This window comes from Agrilus planipennis, unplaced genomic scaffold (genome assembly GCF_000699045.2).
Source record: "Agrilus planipennis isolate EAB-ADULT unplaced genomic scaffold, Apla_2.0 scaffold11, whole genome shotgun sequence".
In the NCBI taxonomy this organism is placed as follows: domain Eukaryota; kingdom Metazoa; phylum Arthropoda; class Insecta; order Coleoptera; family Buprestidae; genus Agrilus; species Agrilus planipennis.
The window spans coordinates 1,030,249-1,046,526 of NW_020440736.1; the positions used below are offsets into that span (position 1 = coordinate 1,030,249).

General features: G+C 33.0%; 5 protein-coding genes and 1 long non-coding RNA gene across 7 annotated transcripts in view; 5 read left to right on the forward strand and 1 right to left on the reverse strand.

The window, feature by feature from the left end:
- Positions 1-13,729, forward strand: part of LOC108733797 — a 37,220-nt gene extending 23,491 nt beyond the window's left edge. The window contains exons 2-3 of the long non-coding RNA XR_001937281.1: positions 13,176-13,327; positions 13,640-13,729. This is a non-coding gene — a long non-coding RNA (uncharacterized LOC108733797). The remainder of the gene's footprint in view (positions 1-13,175; positions 13,328-13,639) is intronic.
- On the reverse strand, positions 3,318-5,458 carry LOC108733794 (protein tipE). Its single transcript, XM_018465103.2, has 2 exons — positions 4,479-5,458; positions 3,318-4,399 (listed from the first exon to the last, which is right to left on the reverse strand). Exons 1-2 carry the CDS (start codon positions 5,438-5,440, stop codon positions 4,336-4,338), a joined length of 1,026 nt encoding a protein of 341 aa, XP_018320605.1. The 5' UTR covers positions 5,441-5,458; the 3' UTR covers positions 3,318-4,335.
- On the forward strand, positions 5,949-7,812 carry LOC108733790. Its single transcript, XM_018465100.1, has 2 exons — positions 5,949-7,614; positions 7,755-7,812. The coding sequence occupies exon 1, from the start codon at positions 6,181-6,183 to the stop codon at positions 7,540-7,542; it is 1,362 nt and encodes a 453-aa protein (XP_018320602.1). The 5' UTR covers positions 5,949-6,180; the 3' UTR covers positions 7,543-7,614; positions 7,755-7,812.
- LOC108733795 (protein tipE) lies at positions 7,938-9,048 on the forward strand. Its single transcript, XM_018465105.2, has 2 exons — positions 7,938-8,644; positions 8,731-9,048. The coding sequence occupies exons 1-2, from the start codon at positions 7,998-8,000 to the stop codon at positions 8,759-8,761; spliced, it is 678 nt and encodes a 225-aa protein (XP_018320607.1). The 5' UTR covers positions 7,938-7,997; the 3' UTR covers positions 8,762-9,048.
- LOC108733789 lies at positions 9,709-11,963 on the forward strand. Of its 2 annotated transcripts, none has more exons than XM_018465098.1 (3): positions 9,709-10,765; positions 10,834-11,128; positions 11,247-11,963. In XM_018465098.1, the coding sequence occupies exons 1-3, from the start codon at positions 9,948-9,950 to the stop codon at positions 11,541-11,543; spliced, it is 1,410 nt and encodes a 469-aa protein (XP_018320600.1). In that variant the 5' UTR covers positions 9,709-9,947; the 3' UTR covers positions 11,544-11,963. The 2 variants fall into 2 exon arrangements, with proteins under 2 accessions (XP_018320600.1, XP_018320601.1); XM_018465099.1 differs by having other exon boundaries at positions 10,834-11,160; positions 11,247-11,338.
- Positions 13,730-14,294: 565 nt separating the features above from the next.
- LOC108733793 (MAP kinase-activated protein kinase 2) lies at positions 14,295-16,265 on the forward strand. Its single transcript, XM_018465102.2, has 7 exons — positions 14,295-14,671; positions 14,722-14,861; positions 14,914-14,978; positions 15,035-15,241; positions 15,306-15,381; positions 15,447-15,657; positions 15,714-16,265. Exons 1-7 carry the CDS (start codon positions 14,525-14,527, stop codon positions 15,933-15,935), a joined length of 1,068 nt encoding a protein of 355 aa, XP_018320604.1. The 5' UTR covers positions 14,295-14,524; the 3' UTR covers positions 15,936-16,265.
- Positions 16,266-16,278: the final 13 nt, after the last annotated feature.

Here is a 16,278-nt window from a genome sequence, read left to right on the forward strand (position 1 = left end):
AATAATTGATTAAATTAATATTTTATTACTTACGAAGCGGTAGAAATTCTATTTTAATTGTTTTTCTTTCATGAGTTTTTAATCATTTAATTGAAGTTATGTATTAATACAATCAGCAATTAATATTGATGACATTAATTCTACGGCGATCAATTTTTTTTCTATATTTTTTGTTTGATAGATACTTTTTATGTTCTCAAATAGTAATGTGGCGTGCGTCTATAATAGAACTGGGTATCTATCACGTTAGCAGTTTCAAAATTTTAGAAATAAAATATGAAAATGTGAGAATTTATTGAAAAATATGTTTATTCAGTATAAAATTTAAGCTTTAATAATGGTTATAATTTTTATTTAACTATTATTATTTATTATTTCGCACTATTTTAGCAAAAGGTGTATTTATTTTATTTATTTATTTTTAACCAGCAAATACAAAATACATAGATTACGAAGTATCCATGTACCCCACAGAGATAAATACTATTATCTGTTCGTGGGACTGATAAAAGAACAAATGAATAAATTTCTACAATAAAACATCTAACTTTATCATGTAAAATATTTGTGTTCGTTTTTTCTTTGTTCTTCGGTAGAATTACCTATTATTATCTCATTATCCGGCACCCGGCCGGATCCTGATCCTCTGGGTACCTGATCTAAACCGGTACGCGGCCCATTCCTAGTTTTATTTAAAACGTTCTTCTAACGTCTGCAATTGTTAAACTATTAAATTGAAAATATTGATTGACAAAGTTTCTTGAGGTACCAACCGAAAGACTGATTTATGAACAAAATAGATTAATTAAATGGAAAAGGGGTTCCACCTTTGCAATTAAAACAGAATTTATATCTAATTAAGGGTTTTGTTTAACTTCAAAAGTAACTTTTAAGATTGGCGGACAACGAAAAAAATATTGGCCTAAACTGGTACATCGTATTATGTATTAATGCAAACTTTTTGTAGGACTATTTGTCATTATTAAAAATATAAAAGGAGACTATAACGATGTAAATAATCAAACCATGAGGACTTTCCCCAAGTACCACAACACTTAAAAAAGGCGGACACGTGTTTCTCTCACTTATATTGTGAGCGCAGGTGGTCTCTTTGAAAATACTCCACAATATGAATGGGCGAAACACGTGTCCGCATTTTTTTAAACTGTTGTGGTGTTTGAGTTAAGTCCTCTTGGTTTAATTAGGTATTATTAGTCAAAAAATGATTTTTTTGCATTTTTTTTTTCTTATATTTGTATAGGTACTCATAATCGAAAAATTACCATGTTAGGCAGAAAAATTTTTATGTTCGTATAAAAATTATTGGACTAATATTGAATTTTCTCAATATATTTCTCTTTCACCCACTTTATAGTGACGAGCACGGTAATTTTTACCGTGATTTTTCTCTCCGTGTATGTAAAGCAGTAAGAAGGCGTTGTATTGAATAAAAATATGTAATAGGTAATAAAGGCGAATGGTATATTTAGAAACTGTATTATTAAAAGAATGTCATCTATTTGAAAATATGCATTAATTGCCAAAGCATATAGTTATTAGATAGTACAATTAATATATTTATAAATATCAGTACTATAGTTCCAAATTCTCTGTGGAATTTGAGTGGTGAGCTTTATAGTAATAAGTAATTTATTTTTCATACCGTACTTTCGCTTATTATTTGTCCGCCAAAATATTTGTGAATCAAACCCATAACATACGGATGTGCGAATAATCCGATTTTTTCAAACGCTTCCATTATATTTCGAATAATTCGTAAATTTGCTCTTTTTTTTATAAATCTCAATCTTCTTGATTCCAATTTACCACAGTAGCACTTTATTTCTTAGGGATCTACCTACATTTAATATTATTGATCATCTGCTAGATTGGTAAGACACCTTCACAGACATGAAGGGCATGTTAGAAACATATTAGTTGCTGAAACAGGAGCAAAGAGAGGCAGAGTCAGACCTATTCTTTTTTTTTATTAAATTACTGTTACACCTTCTGAGTAAGAGATCTTTTAGAAGCAGAAATAGGAATAAAGAGAAGAGATAGACAGGTAACTCTTGTGGGATGTGTAATGTTGTAGTTTGAAGGAAATACGAAGATTGGTTCAGGATATAATGGAGTGGAAATGCTTGTCCAACCAATCCTTGAATTGACAACCGTCTAGTTCATTAAATAAATGCCATTATTTGATAATGTTAAAAAAAAATCGAATTATTTGATAATATTTCGAAATACATATTCGATTTTTTTTTCGACTTATTCGAAATTTCAGATATTCGCATAGCCCTACGTAACAATATATATTTTTGGGGAACAAATTTTCAAAATGTATATAATAGCAGATAAAGAGGCACCAACTTTTTTTTTTATTAAAACATTACAATTCTCAACATATTGCGTTACTTCACATGTAATTCATTTGTAGTACATTACGAATCTTTGTTTGGTCCCTACTAATTGCAAGTGGAATCAATCTCGTTTTATTACATTCAATAATTTGATTAAATCAAAAATAATATTTAATAAAATAATTAAAACATGAGTATTGTCAAAACGTCGACACTATGTATGCATTTAATTTTTATTAGTTGTAAGTAAAAATATTGTAATATTATTTATATATATTTCCGTAGCCNCGATGACGAAAGGCACAAGAAACAAGAAAGAGAAGACGCTAAAAATTCCAAGCAACACGAAAAATGCCGTTATGTAAAAGAGTATCTTTTGCTTCCAAGTCTGCTTAACCTTCTTCTCTTCCATGGTCGCTGTATAAACTTGACTTGGAGAGCCACCATCTGCAGTCAGCCACGAAAATTAATATTATGCTCACACTAATCGTAAGAGCGACTATGGGGTAAAGGGGGAGTCGATTAGTCTTGCTAATACATTCGATTACATTTCGTCTTACTTTCGTTCGGTTACATAATTTATCGGTAAGTAATCTTAAAACCCATCTACTTCTTCCACTTCTTGTGCCACCGAAAATAGTTCTGACCGTCATATAGCATGGTAACGCAAACACTGCGTGACTGCAGTCGATGTGTTCTAAGGTATCGATTTGGACAACGACTATGCCAAAGAGTTAGTAGAGCTTTTGAGAGTAAGAGAGAGAGAGACTTGCTTTTACCGAGGAAAGCGGAACAAGTCGACGCCACATGACATGTCTTTTTGACGTCCTTTAAACCCTTACATCGGTCCAATCCACATCGTTCGGCAGCGGCACGGAATCCAAAAGTCCGGTAATTTTTTAATTTCTTTTATCAATTAGTTACCTAAGTAAATATAATTGTTGGACGTTTGACTTTAGATTTATTGCAACAAAACAAATTGAGATTCGTACCTGTTTAATTCAAGTTACAAAATCTTAATCTGTTACAAGGAACGTAAAGTTCAACTTCCTTATATATATATATATAGGTAGGTAGGTATAACTATAATACAAGTATTGAATGTATGTATATTATAAGTGTGTTCGTGGTTGGAATACTTGTAACAAATTGGTCTGTGCATTAAATATCTGTACAACTTGAGCTATCGAGGTTTTATAACTTTTAATTAGAAGCGAACTTACATACAGGTTTAATGCCAAGAAAACCATCTTTCTTATACTTATTTATGGATCGAAATTATTAATTGTACAGTTAAAATATTCCAAAATCACAATTGCCTGTACATACGTATCTGTAATGGCAAATTTAATATTTATTGTCTCATATGTTTATTCGTTTGAAAATAACACCGGAAACGTGCAATTTATAACAAAATCTTTTGAAAATATAAGCGTTCACTTGTTATTGTAATTAATCAATTTCACCACTTATTTTCGATCCATAAATGAGACGGTTCTCAGATAGTATGTGAATTTTTTTGGTTTTGAAATGTTTTTTTTTTTTTCGAAATACCATTGTTTTCTAATACTTTCTTATTATAATTAACACCGTAACATTAGGCTTTTAGAATGTGTCGAAAAAATGCAATACACATTTTCAGTATAACTTTTACCATTTGTTAGTATGTAAGAAAAGCAGCAAGTAGCTAATAGATAACGCGAAATTTTTATCGATAAGTTGAATTACTGTTACCTCCTTTTTCACTCTTTGTGTTTCGATTTAATTTTAATGTTATATAAAGGCGCGAAAAATGATCGTTTAATTCTAGATTTTCTCTCAAATTTTTAAATTATAAATTCGTTTTTAACGGTTTACCTATACGCATCGCATTACTTATGAAAATTATTTAGTTAATCCAGCACCTTTCTGTTTCTTTAATAACTATGGATCAAAAACACATAAGCGTTAGAAGAACGACTTTAGAAACATATTAAATATCATTTATAGGACCACCAGACGTCGAAATACTGGTAGTCATCTCTTTTCCAAGATTCCTGAAAATTTGCGAGCGTTAAAATTGAAATCAGTGCAATGAAACGTTGCAAGTAAGTGGATGTGATAAAAGATTCTCACCCTGATAATGAATGTGATTTGTTTATAATCTCTTCGTTAAAACTGTCTCTACTCATTTCATCCGCCATGGCAACTTTGAGTTGGTGTCCAAAACTGGCGAGATCTTCCCTAAAGGTCTCGCTGGCCGGTGTGAGTGCACCACTTGCTGGACGAAGTGACGCGATGTCCTCCATGCTGTTCCCTTCCTCGTCGAGGCCTTCTGCGTTCTTTTCGAGTGGTGCTTTTTCCTCGTCATCATTGTAAATTTTAAAATAAGCAAACGTCAAATAAATGACGGAAACTATAAAGGACGGGATAGGTATTGCCATTGCATATACTAAGTTCATGTAAACTTGCCACATGTCCAAATGACTAATCACCAAACCGGGATCGACTCTGCTGTAATAACAGGAAAAGTTTGTTCCTATTCCTTTGTACTTTTTTAAAAAAATTGTACAATTTAATGCTGGCGGGTATCCGCAACCTTTCACGTTGGGGAACAGTTTAGCACCGATGTAATACCATTCGGAATCGTTTCCCATTAAGCCCGTGGGTGACGGTTCGGTAATAAAATCGTCGCTATCAAATTCATCAAAGGCAGCATCTTGAATCAATCGTTTCCTTCTGTAGTCATCTGGTGGTGTCGTCGGTTCCACGGTTGTTGGCGTGAAGTTAAAATCAGGTCCTACTTTTTTATAGTCGACGTGAATTTGGGTGCAATCGTATATTTCCTTCGTACATCCTTCTCTGCACGATGCCCACGAACAGTTGGATACTCCGAGTTTTCTCTCTGCCTTTCTGGTCACACATAAAACTGGTTGTTCGTCAAATTCCATGAAAATTGTCGTAAAAGATGGATCGATGACGAAAGGCACAAGAAACAAGAAAGAGAAGACGCTAAAAATTCCAAGCAACACGAAAAATGCCGTTATGTAAAAGAGTATCTTTTGCTTCCAAGTCTGCTTAACCTTCTTCTCTTCCATGGTCGCTGTATAAACTTGACTTGGAGAGCCACCATCTGCAGTCAGCCACGAAAATTAATATTATGCTCACACTAATCGTAAGAGCGACTATGGGGTAAAGGGGGAGTCGATTAGTCTTGCTAATACATTCGATTACATTTCGTCTTACTTTCGTTCGGTTACATAATTTATCGGTAAGTAATCTTAAAACCCATCTACTTCTTCCACTTCTTGTGCCACCGAAAATAGTTCTGACCGTCATATAGCATGGTAACGCAAACACTGCGTGACTGCAGTCGATGTGTTCTAAGGTATCGATTTGGACAACGACTATGCCAAAGAGTTAGTAGAGCTTTTGAGAGTAAGAGAGAGAGAGACTTGCTTTTACCGAGGAAAGCGGAACAAGTCGACGCCACATGACATGTCTTTTTGACGTCCTTTAAACCCTTACATCGGTCCAATCCACATCGTTCGGCAGCGGCACGGAATCCAAAAGTCCGGTAATTTTTTAATTTCTTTTATCAATTAGTTACCTAAGTAAATATAATTGTTAACAAAAAAAAAATGAGAATGCTTTTTTTCTCTGAAAAATCCGGGACCATATTGATTCAACGACGCCGCAGTGAAATTATTGATTTGGCGATTCCAATGCGCGCCTTTAAGGGCGCATGCAGTATTCCTTCGCAGTTCACCATTACAATCGCTTCTATCATGTAATTTAACAAAATCGTATAAGAAACGGCGAGATTCAAAGACGCAAGATGCCGAAGAAAAAGCCCGTTCCCGTCGAAGAACTTATCATCCCTCCTCAGGATAATCGAATATGTGGTACAATCTGTCTCTGTCAAATGACTTTAGTACTAAGTAGTGTGGCGATAGTTTATTTAACGGTGGCCATTTACGTACCATCAACTCGCGCCTTCAAATCGGGAATAGGAGAAAATCCCGTTATGTGTACCACAACGAGAGCTCTAACTGTCGAAAACTGTGATTGGGGATCCTGCGGCGAATGGTGTCTGAGTAAGACTTCCGGTGCGTGCACGCAAATATTCGTTAATCTGAGATTAAACGGTTCGACATTTTTATTGGTCAATTGTACCAATACAGCAAACAAGACGTGCTACGGAATCGACCAAGAGAACGCCAAAAAGAGCAGGTGCATCAAAGACGAATGTAAAAACTTAACTGGAACATTCAATTGCACTGCAGGAACTTGTATAAATATTACCGACGCGTTCGAGTGCATATTTAAAGACACGGATCCGCCGTTGAAATGTTCCGGTCGCAGAGGTAAAATCACGTGTAAAGAAATAGACGGTTTATACAACTGCAATCGTGGAATTTGTGCTCGTATTCGAACCCCGTACAATTGCGACCGAAGATGCGTCGATATACCAACTCGAAATAAAAATGTAATTATGTTAAGTGGCGATAAAGTGTATCTTTCGCAATGTCAAAGGGCGCTCGAGTTCGAAAATGGGGAAGAAGTTTGGAACGAATCGCAAGAGAACATAATGATGGCATCTTGTTACAATATCGTTAACACCAGTCAAGGTGTTGTTGCGACCGATTGCGTAAATGGATCTCTCTTATCAAATAATGTGCTCAGTGATCTTACAAATTTCAGTTATTTGAGCTACTTGAGTGTATTTAATACCGTGCCGCTCGATGAGAAGGGCATCTTGGCTCCTCCCGAACCCGATCTAATCATTGCTAACGAAAGTAAACTTTTAATTAACTTGGAGGGTTGCGTTAATACTCTTCAAGGAGAATGTAAGGAATTTTTGCGCGTTTACGGCAAAGACGGAACAGATCATAACGCTCGTGCTCGTTTCCCGTGTTTCTATGCACCTGAAAATACCAACGTGGTCGTTACCAGATTCGATTTAGTAACAACGACAAGGCAATTTTTCATCGCCCTTGTACTACCTTCTGTTCTTTTTGTGGTTTCGTGCCTTACGCTTATTCTTTGTCAGAGAACTGTTGTTGTGGGTGATGATGCTAAAATGCGTTTTCAAGGTTGTACGGGGACCGAAACAACCGTTCAAACTGTTGATAAAACTTCGGCAAATAATAACGTGCCAGATAGCGGCGGCGGTGGTGACAATATAAGGGCACTTTGAGATCAATCCAGTAAGTTTTTGAAACTGGTCAGTTGGATTACTAAAAACGGACGGATTTTTAATAAATAGATAGTAAGCAGATTAGCTTTTTAGCGAATTTCAGGGTCTACTCAAGGACTATTTTTACACCCCTTCTAGTTGCCTAAGATAAGAAATTAATTTCTAATCAATAAAGTTATTATTTCTTCGTATCATTTCATATTTTGTTGCAGGCACGCCACTTCTTCTGGGCTTAGATTAAGTTGAAGTTAAACTGCATCGTCTTTCAACAACAAAAAAACCGTCTTGACTGTTTTCACACAAACATATATATATAATTGCAACCTTATCACTTTCCCAAATTCCCTTTCCACTTTACCACTCCTTTGTCCTTGCAATAAATTATCTTTATTCTGCCATAAATTAGAGTCATCGAAAATATTAAAACAATAATAATTAGTATCAATAATGTAAGAATGACTGTAAAACAATTATCTCTAATATCTCTTGCGGAAACGGCAAAATTTTACACGTCACTGTGTCTAGGTACAGTTGCCTTCTTATCAGTTTTTGCCTTTTTATTCTTGATTCCTTTCGTCGTTGATCCGGCAATTAACAGTCTTCTTGCCGATTACGAACCAGAACCAGTGACTTGTGTGACTACCGATCATATTTACGCCGAAGGTCTTCGTAACTGCTCTTGGTCATCGTGTAGAGAGGGTTGTACAAGGGAAGCAACGAAATGTCATCAGATTTACGTTAACTATTCTAGACTTCCCTTTCGAGAATGGAGACCGTGGATCGCAATCCAATGGGACGTTAGCGATACAAGATTTCTGATAAACACCGAAGGATGCGGTTATCCTCCCAATACAAACTGCTCCGATTTTGCCCGACAATATGCTTATAAGTTTTCCGGCACGCCATTTCCTTGCTATTATAGTCGAACGTACCCCGAAATTGTTGTGGCCAGATATTCATGGGACGATACGCTGAGACATTTGGTGTTATCTATTGCAATACCGAACTTATTATTCTTCGCTTCAGTAGGAATGTTAAGCTACTGGTACTGTCCAGGATGCGGCACTTCTTGCAACAAATACGTCCACCATTTTCCCACAGAGTAAGATTCAATACCTAGTCCATAATTATTACAATCACAGATAATCCAAACTAAGTACAACCGTTATATTTTCTTTCTCTTTTCAGAGATGAGGAGTATGATGATGATGGTTATTAAAGTGCAATATTACCTAATTATAACTTGATTAATTAAACCTGGTATACACATGTAATTACGTACATAATCACGTATAGCTTTACATTGTACAAAACGTTCCGCTGTTTCGAAGTTTAAAGTTACTTGTACTTATTAATTAAGAAAATCAACGAATTGCGAAACGTGTATTAGTAATTAATAAATTATGATATATTTCTTCGATTCACAAGTGTTTTGTGTGACTTTTAATTTAACGATCGCTTGTACAAATGCCTTTTAAAAAAATAAATTAAATAAATACCGATTTTCCTGAAACTCCGAATGTTTACTTTAATTATTTCTATTACACAGTGATACATTTAACTAATTCGAAAAATATAACGTCTACACAGTTGACACATTTATTTATATTTGATATATTGCGTAGAGAAAAAGTTTTTTATAGTTTGTTAAAAAATACTGTCTCGACATATAAAAAAAAAATGAAGTTGAATTCTTATCGAATAAATGTTTCGTTGGCACCGTATGTTTAACAAATTACATTACAACTTATGTAAGTGTCCCAATAAATGTTTCATTTCTGTAGGCTAGCTTTTAGCATCTTTTCCGGTTTTTTCAGAAATTCATACGAAGTTCAATTTGAAATAGGTAGATATCCAAATTTATTATTAGATGGCAATGACGCAAACATGAATAGTTAGAAATAAACTAATTTTAATCAGTTGATAGTAATTCATTTCGTAGTCGACTTTTGCGTAAATTTTTTATAAATTATTGATTTTCCTGAACGTACGTATAACCTTCCGCGCATAATCAGCAGTCGTGTATGAAGACGGCTATTAAATAAAACTTTTGGTGTCCTAATTTAATAATACATATTCGAATTTACGCTTATTAGTGCGATGAATATGTTTCATAAAATATTTATTGTACGAAAACATATTTTTTTATTCACGTTAAAAAGGACGTAAAAAACACCTCATATTTAACGCGAACACTCTCAAAATAGAATACAATCAAAAATACAATAGAATAGAAAAGAATTTTTTTGGAGTTGCTGATGGCGCTTGCGTTATCGAAGGGAGTCAAACCGCCACCTCCAACAGTTCGTACGACCGACTGGTCAGTATCGTCGTCATGTAGAAAATGTGTCGTACATTTATTGATACTTCGTATTCCTTTTATAAAAAGAAGGTAAAAGAAAAAAATGGGACGACGCAATAAAAACAACCAACCGCGCCTTATCCCAGCCCAAGATAAAAGGATTTGCGGTAGCATTTGCTTTTGTCAACTGGTGGTAGTAATAAGTTGTGTTTCATTTATATATCTCACCGTGGCGATTTATATTCCCGCATATAGAGCATTTCATTCGGACTTGGAACTTACGCCAGTAATGTGCCAAACTATAAATACAAGTATGTTAAATAACTGTAGTTGGGCCAGTTGTGGAGAATGGTGCCTTACTAAGACTTCAGGATTTTGCCCTCAGATACACGTAACCACAAGACAAAATGGGACCATTGTACAATTACAAAATTGCGACAAAACAACTGAATTCTCATGCCCAAATGTTAAAACGCAGTCACTGAAAAAGTACAATTGCAACAACGGTTCTGAATGTAATTCCCTGACAGGATTTTTCAACTGCTCTTTAGGACATTGCGAATATTGGTCATCAGCCTATCACTGTCATTATAACGCCGACGGAGCAGTTATTGATAGCGATAAAGATAACACCAAACTTAATGGATTTTTTGAATGCAAAAATTCTCGATGCACAAAAGTGAGAAGGGAATTTTCGTGTGACAGATACTGTAGCAGAATTAATACTATTTCTGGAAATATTTACATATCTGTCGATGATAGCGTACATGTGGCGAAATGCCAGAAACTAATTGCTTTTACGGCAGCTAATGGCAATGAGGAAGGATCTGTTGTAGAACCGACACTCGTTTGGTCCTATCATCCAAAGGATATTATTATGATGTCCTGCAACAGTATCGAAAAATACGGAGACTCACTCAAGTACATATTAAAATAACGGTTTTCATTCGAAATTTATAAACTTCGTTGTAATGCACTACTTTTTTTAGTTTAACCGACTGTATTAATGGAACAATGTTTATCTGGGACGACATTCCCAAACCTTCGATTAACTTTTCTACTTTTTGGAAGCTACAAGACAATTACAGACAGCTTCTCGACGCTCCCCAACAATTTTTACCGTTACAATCGACGCTTATGATATATCCCACATCTCATTTGTACATTAATTTGGAAGGTTGTGTTAATACTCTGAAAGGCGAATGCAGAGAATTTTTGCGAACTCACGGCCGTGATGGACGAAATAGAACAGCACCGTCGCGTTTCCCCTGCTATTACAACAAGGTATCCGTTTATGCAAATGTTTACATGAATGTGTACGTATTTTGCTAAAATTTTATTTTATGTGCGTACGTACATACATAAATATATGTACATTTTTAATGCGACTATTGTTTTGCAGAACAACTCACGCATAGTGGTTGCTCGTCATGACTTAAGAAAGACCGAAAGAGAATTAATTATAGCAATAAGTGTACCGTCCGCATTTTTCGTTCTTTCATTTATAAGTCTCTGTACCATTATGTACCTCGTCAAAGTGGACGACGATACTAAGATGCGTTGCAAATATTGCAAAACGAATTCTGAAATTGATATAAACGAACTTCACGCTCGAGAAAATAATTGCTTAATGCCAACCGATAACGAATTACCCCAAGAAGGTATTTCTGCAAATTCGCCTAGGCCTATCGAATCTTAAAAAGTGTCACGTTGTGTTGCAATGCGTGTGTTAAAATTATGTAATTGATTTGTAGAATTATGTTGTTCTATGTCTACAATTGCATCTCCTGTCAGCAACTCTGCAAAATGACCTACACGATCTACTCACATATTAAGTGATTTCCATCTGATAACGACCTTCAAAAAAAAAAATACAAAATAATCTCTATAAACATAACGAATTTAAAGTCTATTATAACTGTGCCTTCAATGTCTTGCTACTTAATGTATTTTCCCTTTTGTAGCAGCCCTCTTATATTGAAACTCAATATTTTCTTATACATCATCAGACTCGGTTTTTAATTGTATTCTATTTACTATAACTTCTTTATATATATATATATATGTACAACATGAGATACGCTTATTACCATTATGATACAATATATTATACTGCTTGTTCATATGTACCTACCTACTTTTTAAATATATACATACATATATATATCGATATTTTGTATGTCTGAATATGACCCATTCACAAGTTTTATTTTTCATTTCCATTACTTTATAAATGTCTTCACTGCAACGCGATATTTATAAGTTTATGATGGGCACATTTCGGGAAAATCTGAGAACGTATTAATAAACAAAATTGATTGATTTCAAATAAAAATAAATGAAGATGTCTAGTACTTGGCTTTTGTGCCATTATTTTGTTTCGCAAATTTCGTTATAAAAAAAACTGGATGTATATAATTTTTTCAAAAAAATTAATTCCGGCATTTTTGAAGTAAATTCGTAAATTAGATGAATTTATTTACAATTGGAGCTCTTGTTTTTGAAAAAATTGATATTGGTGGGCCAGTTTTTTTATAATCCTTTTTTTTTTTGTTTTGAAAAACGGTGGGACATTTACTTTATTCCTTACATTGAGGCAAACCAAAAATTTTATTGAATTAAAATAAGATGCTATGATTCAAGACTGGGTTTAAATTAAATATAATTAATAAATAATNCGATAGAAAAGCATGATGCAGCTAAAAAATGAATTTCTTAAAGAGATTTGGCCACCAGTTTTAATTTTTAGAACTGATTATTCTAAATAGGTATACCAATGGTTGACGTTAATATTATTTTTTTTAGTTAACGAATTTTAAGCGATATTTTAAAATACCAAAAATATTAAAGTAAATTTTCATTTTCTAAAAAGCTTAAAGTACACAGAATATACCACACAATGTATAATAAAATTTTAAGACATATTTTACATTTTAGTTTTGGATCGTACGCCTGTTTATGATATCATTAAATGATTGTTCTAAACAAATAAGTAAATGTAAATTTCTGGGCAATTACATAATGGATTAAAAATTTAGAATTTATTATATTTACAATTTTAGACGTGTAATTGGCATACGGTATTTCAAGGAACATTTTTACGTATTTGTTTGTGTAATATAAAAACTTTACCACATATATTTATTTATGTACGGGAATAAAATATTCTTTAGCATTCCATCCTTTTTTAACATTTTATAAGGTTTATAATGTTAATATATACATATAAAAAAAGTTTATTCAGTTTATTTATATGATAATCAGTAATATACAATCGAATTTTAGATTCATTCTAAATAACAATTACCTAATAAAGTGCTTTTCGTTGCAGAACAACCGGGGGACGAAACACTTTAAACAGAAAATGGTGAAATGAGCTGTACCAGATACTGCAGTTCTTGCTTTTATTCCAACTCAACTTACCAACACTTAGAACAATTATTAAAAAAGGTGTGCTTATTTTTAAAGGAAGTTAGACCATATGTAAGTAAAATTTCAAATAAAAATATTACACAGTCTATATTGAATCAATTGCTTTTATGTAAATACATATATACATAATAATTGTATAAAATCTAAAATGTAACTAAGGTTGAGGTTGAACATGATTTATGCTAGTTACCGAGTCATTATTTGTATTGGCTTCTATAGCTTCAAATTTTTCGTCAGTTACTTTAGGAGTTGATTCTACTTCAGCTTGTTTTTCGTTTTCTTTTATTCTTCTCTCCATGAATGCTTGTTGTGAATCAACATATAGTGCCATAATTTTATGATTTAACTTTACATACTTTTCAGCACAGTGTTCTACACAATCAGCTTCACAAACAGCTAAATTTCTAGAGCTGAGATCGACTATACAAGCGTTAAAGCAACTTTCAGACATCGAATTGTATATCATTAAAAAATCTTTAAACTAAAAAGTTATATACTGTTACTAAAAATTCTAACGTGTATTTATGATTATCATAATCAACAGTGCTTACGTTTCTAATCCCAGATTCGACAGAATTCATTGCAATTTTTTAAAAAAATTTTTACTTTTTTATTTAATACCGGTCTAACCTGAATCCACATTTATTAGTAGTTTATTTTCACCAGTTGCATAGTTCAAAAGATGCATGCAGTTGCGTAGTTCAAAACTTCTATTGCAGTACACATTGATCTGAAAATGTTATACAAAATTAATGGAAATAAGTTTTAAGTTGTACCATCTATTGTACAAAATACATAACTAATTTACTAATTAATAATGGATAATAGCACAATATTTTTCTATTTTATTCTGATCATTAATAGCAGAATATATATTTAACTCCTTCAACCATTTTAAAATGAATTTTGAGATAGAAAAGTACTAAAACTATTACTTTCAATTTTTTAATTTTTTTTTTGTAATAATCCTAGATCATATCATAAAAATAAAATAACATTTTGCTTACGCAACTTGCAAATGTGTAGGGTTTTAAGCGGCATTTACTAATTAGTTACATGGTAGTTATGAACAAATAACTGCCAATATACTATTGAAACTGTAAGTAAATAGTAAACTAGTCAACGACAAGATTACATTTTCTTGAGGTTATGTTGCATTTAGTAGTAATTGCTGTGTACCACATTTCTTCCTTTGATTTGGTAGTTATTAAAAAAAATATTTTATAAAACCCGTAATTTTATAATAAAATGAGTGTCATGAAAAATATACGCACTCCAAAAACTACGCCAATTGTTAATGATTATGAAATTACAAGCACTGTCTTAGGACTTGGAATTAACGGAAAAGTCGTAGAATGTTTTTCCAAACAAACAAGAGAAAAATTTGCATTGAAGGTATGAGACTGCATTTCATTTTGATCTGTAATTAATTATTATATTAATAGGTTTTACACGATTCACTAAAAGCCAGAAGAGAAGTGGACTTGCATTGGAAAGTAAGTGGATGTCGGCATATAGTAAACATTATAGATGTATATGAAAATACCTACAATGGAATGAAATGCTTGCTTGTTGTTATGGAATGGTAATGATGTTCAGTTAATCATTTTAAACATTAATATATGCGTTTGTTTTAGTATGGAAGGAGGAGAACTTTTTCAAAGAATTCAAGACCACCAAGAAGGTGCATTTACAGAAAGAGGTCTAGTACATACTGCCTTCCATTTATTCGTGTGATAACTTGTATAATAATTTTAGAAGCTGCCCAAATAATGCATGAAATATGTATTGCTGTTAAATATCTTCATGATAATAATATTGCACATCGTGATTTAAAACCAGAAAATTTGTTGTATACTAAACAAGGAAGAAACGGTATTTTAAAATTGACAGACTTTGGTTTTGCAAAAGAAACATTATCTAATGATACATTACAAACACCTTGTTATACCCCATATTATGTAGGCAAGTTTGAGATGGACTAAAATAGTAATTATTTATGTTACATATTAAATTTTTATTTTTTCAGCTCCAGAAGTTCTTGGACCAGAGAAATATGATAAGAGCTGTGATATATGGTCTTTAGGAGTTATTATGTATATATTGTAAGTTTTCAGGTTTTAATCATAAATGACATGTCTAGAAATCAATTTATGAAATTGTATTTTAGATTGTGTGGTTTTCCACCGTTTTATAGTAATCATGGCCTTGCAATTTCGCCAGGAATGAAAAAAAGGATTAGAATGGGTCAGTATAACTTCCCTAATCCCGAATGGCAAAACGTCAGCAAAGATGCTAAGGAATTAATAAACGGAATGCTAAATATTGACCCAGCGAAAAGGCTAACCATTGATCAAGTTATGCGCAATTGTTGGATAGCAGTAAATTATACAATTTGAAGAAGTTATTTCATTTATATTTGTTGTTCCTTTTATAGCAATATACTGCTGTGCCACAGACACCACTTCATACTAACCGCATGCTTAAAGAAGGTGAAGAAATCTGGCCTGAAGTTCAAGAAGAAATGACAAGGTCACTAGCAACCATGCGTGTAGATTATGATCAGGTACATATTAAAACACTAGATAACTCCAACAATCCTCTTCTTAATAAAAGGCGTCGTAAAACAGCAATTCAGGTACAATCGAAAGAACAATAGCTTCCAATAATTTAATATAATGATGTTTGTTGCTAACTGGAAAGTATCCAGAATAAGTACAGTATATTCACATGTAAGATGAATTTATAACATAATCTTGTTAAACTGTAATTGCAATTGCGAAGTCAGTTAGCGAAAATTTAGTAATAAATGTTGACGCAAATTGTTATATTTTTGTAAAATATATATATATGATGTCAACAACGTTTTAACGAATCTGCAAAGTACTTCTACATTAATCTTAGTAACGACCGAGGCGAATGACGTGTAATTGATATATGTGTGGTTTTAAACAACCACGAATTAAACAATAAATATTTTTTTTCTTTAGTGTGTCATTTTC

Coding starts and splice junctions, on each gene's coding strand:
- LOC108733794 (XM_018465103.2), bottom strand. CDS start 5,440: ATGGAAGAGAAGAAGGTTAAGCAGACTTGGAAGCAAAAGATACTCTTT. Junction 4,400..4,478: donor AAATCACATTCATTATCAGG/GTGAGAATCTTT, acceptor GCAAATTTTCAG/GAATCTTGGAAAAGAGATGA.
- LOC108733790 (XM_018465100.1), top strand. CDS start 6,181: ATGCCGAAGAAAAAGCCCGTTCCCGTCGAAGAACTTATCATCCCTCCT.
- LOC108733795 (XM_018465105.2), top strand. CDS start 7,998: ATGACTGTAAAACAATTATCTCTAATATCTCTTGCGGAAACGGCAAAA. Junction 8,645..8,730: donor GTCCACCATTTTCCCACAGA/GTAAGATTCAAT, acceptor TTCTCTTTTCAG/AGATGAGGAGTATGATGATG.
- LOC108733789 (XM_018465098.1), top strand. CDS start 9,948: ATGGGACGACGCAATAAAAACAACCAACCGCGCCTTATCCCAGCCCAA. Junction 10,766..10,833: donor AAATACGGAGACTCACTCAA/GTACATATTAAA, acceptor TACTTTTTTTAG/TTTAACCGACTGTATTAATG. Junction 11,129..11,246: donor TCCCCTGCTATTACAACAAG/GTATCCGTTTAT, acceptor ATTGTTTTGCAG/AACAACTCACGCATAGTGGT.
- LOC108733793 (XM_018465102.2), top strand. CDS start 14,525: ATGAGTGTCATGAAAAATATACGCACTCCAAAAACTACGCCAATTGTT. Junction 14,979..15,034: donor AGGTGCATTTACAGAAAGAG/GTCTAGTACATA, acceptor TAATAATTTTAG/AAGCTGCCCAAATAATGCAT. Junction 15,658..15,713: donor TGCGCAATTGTTGGATAGCA/GTAAATTATACA, acceptor TTCCTTTTATAG/CAATATACTGCTGTGCCACA.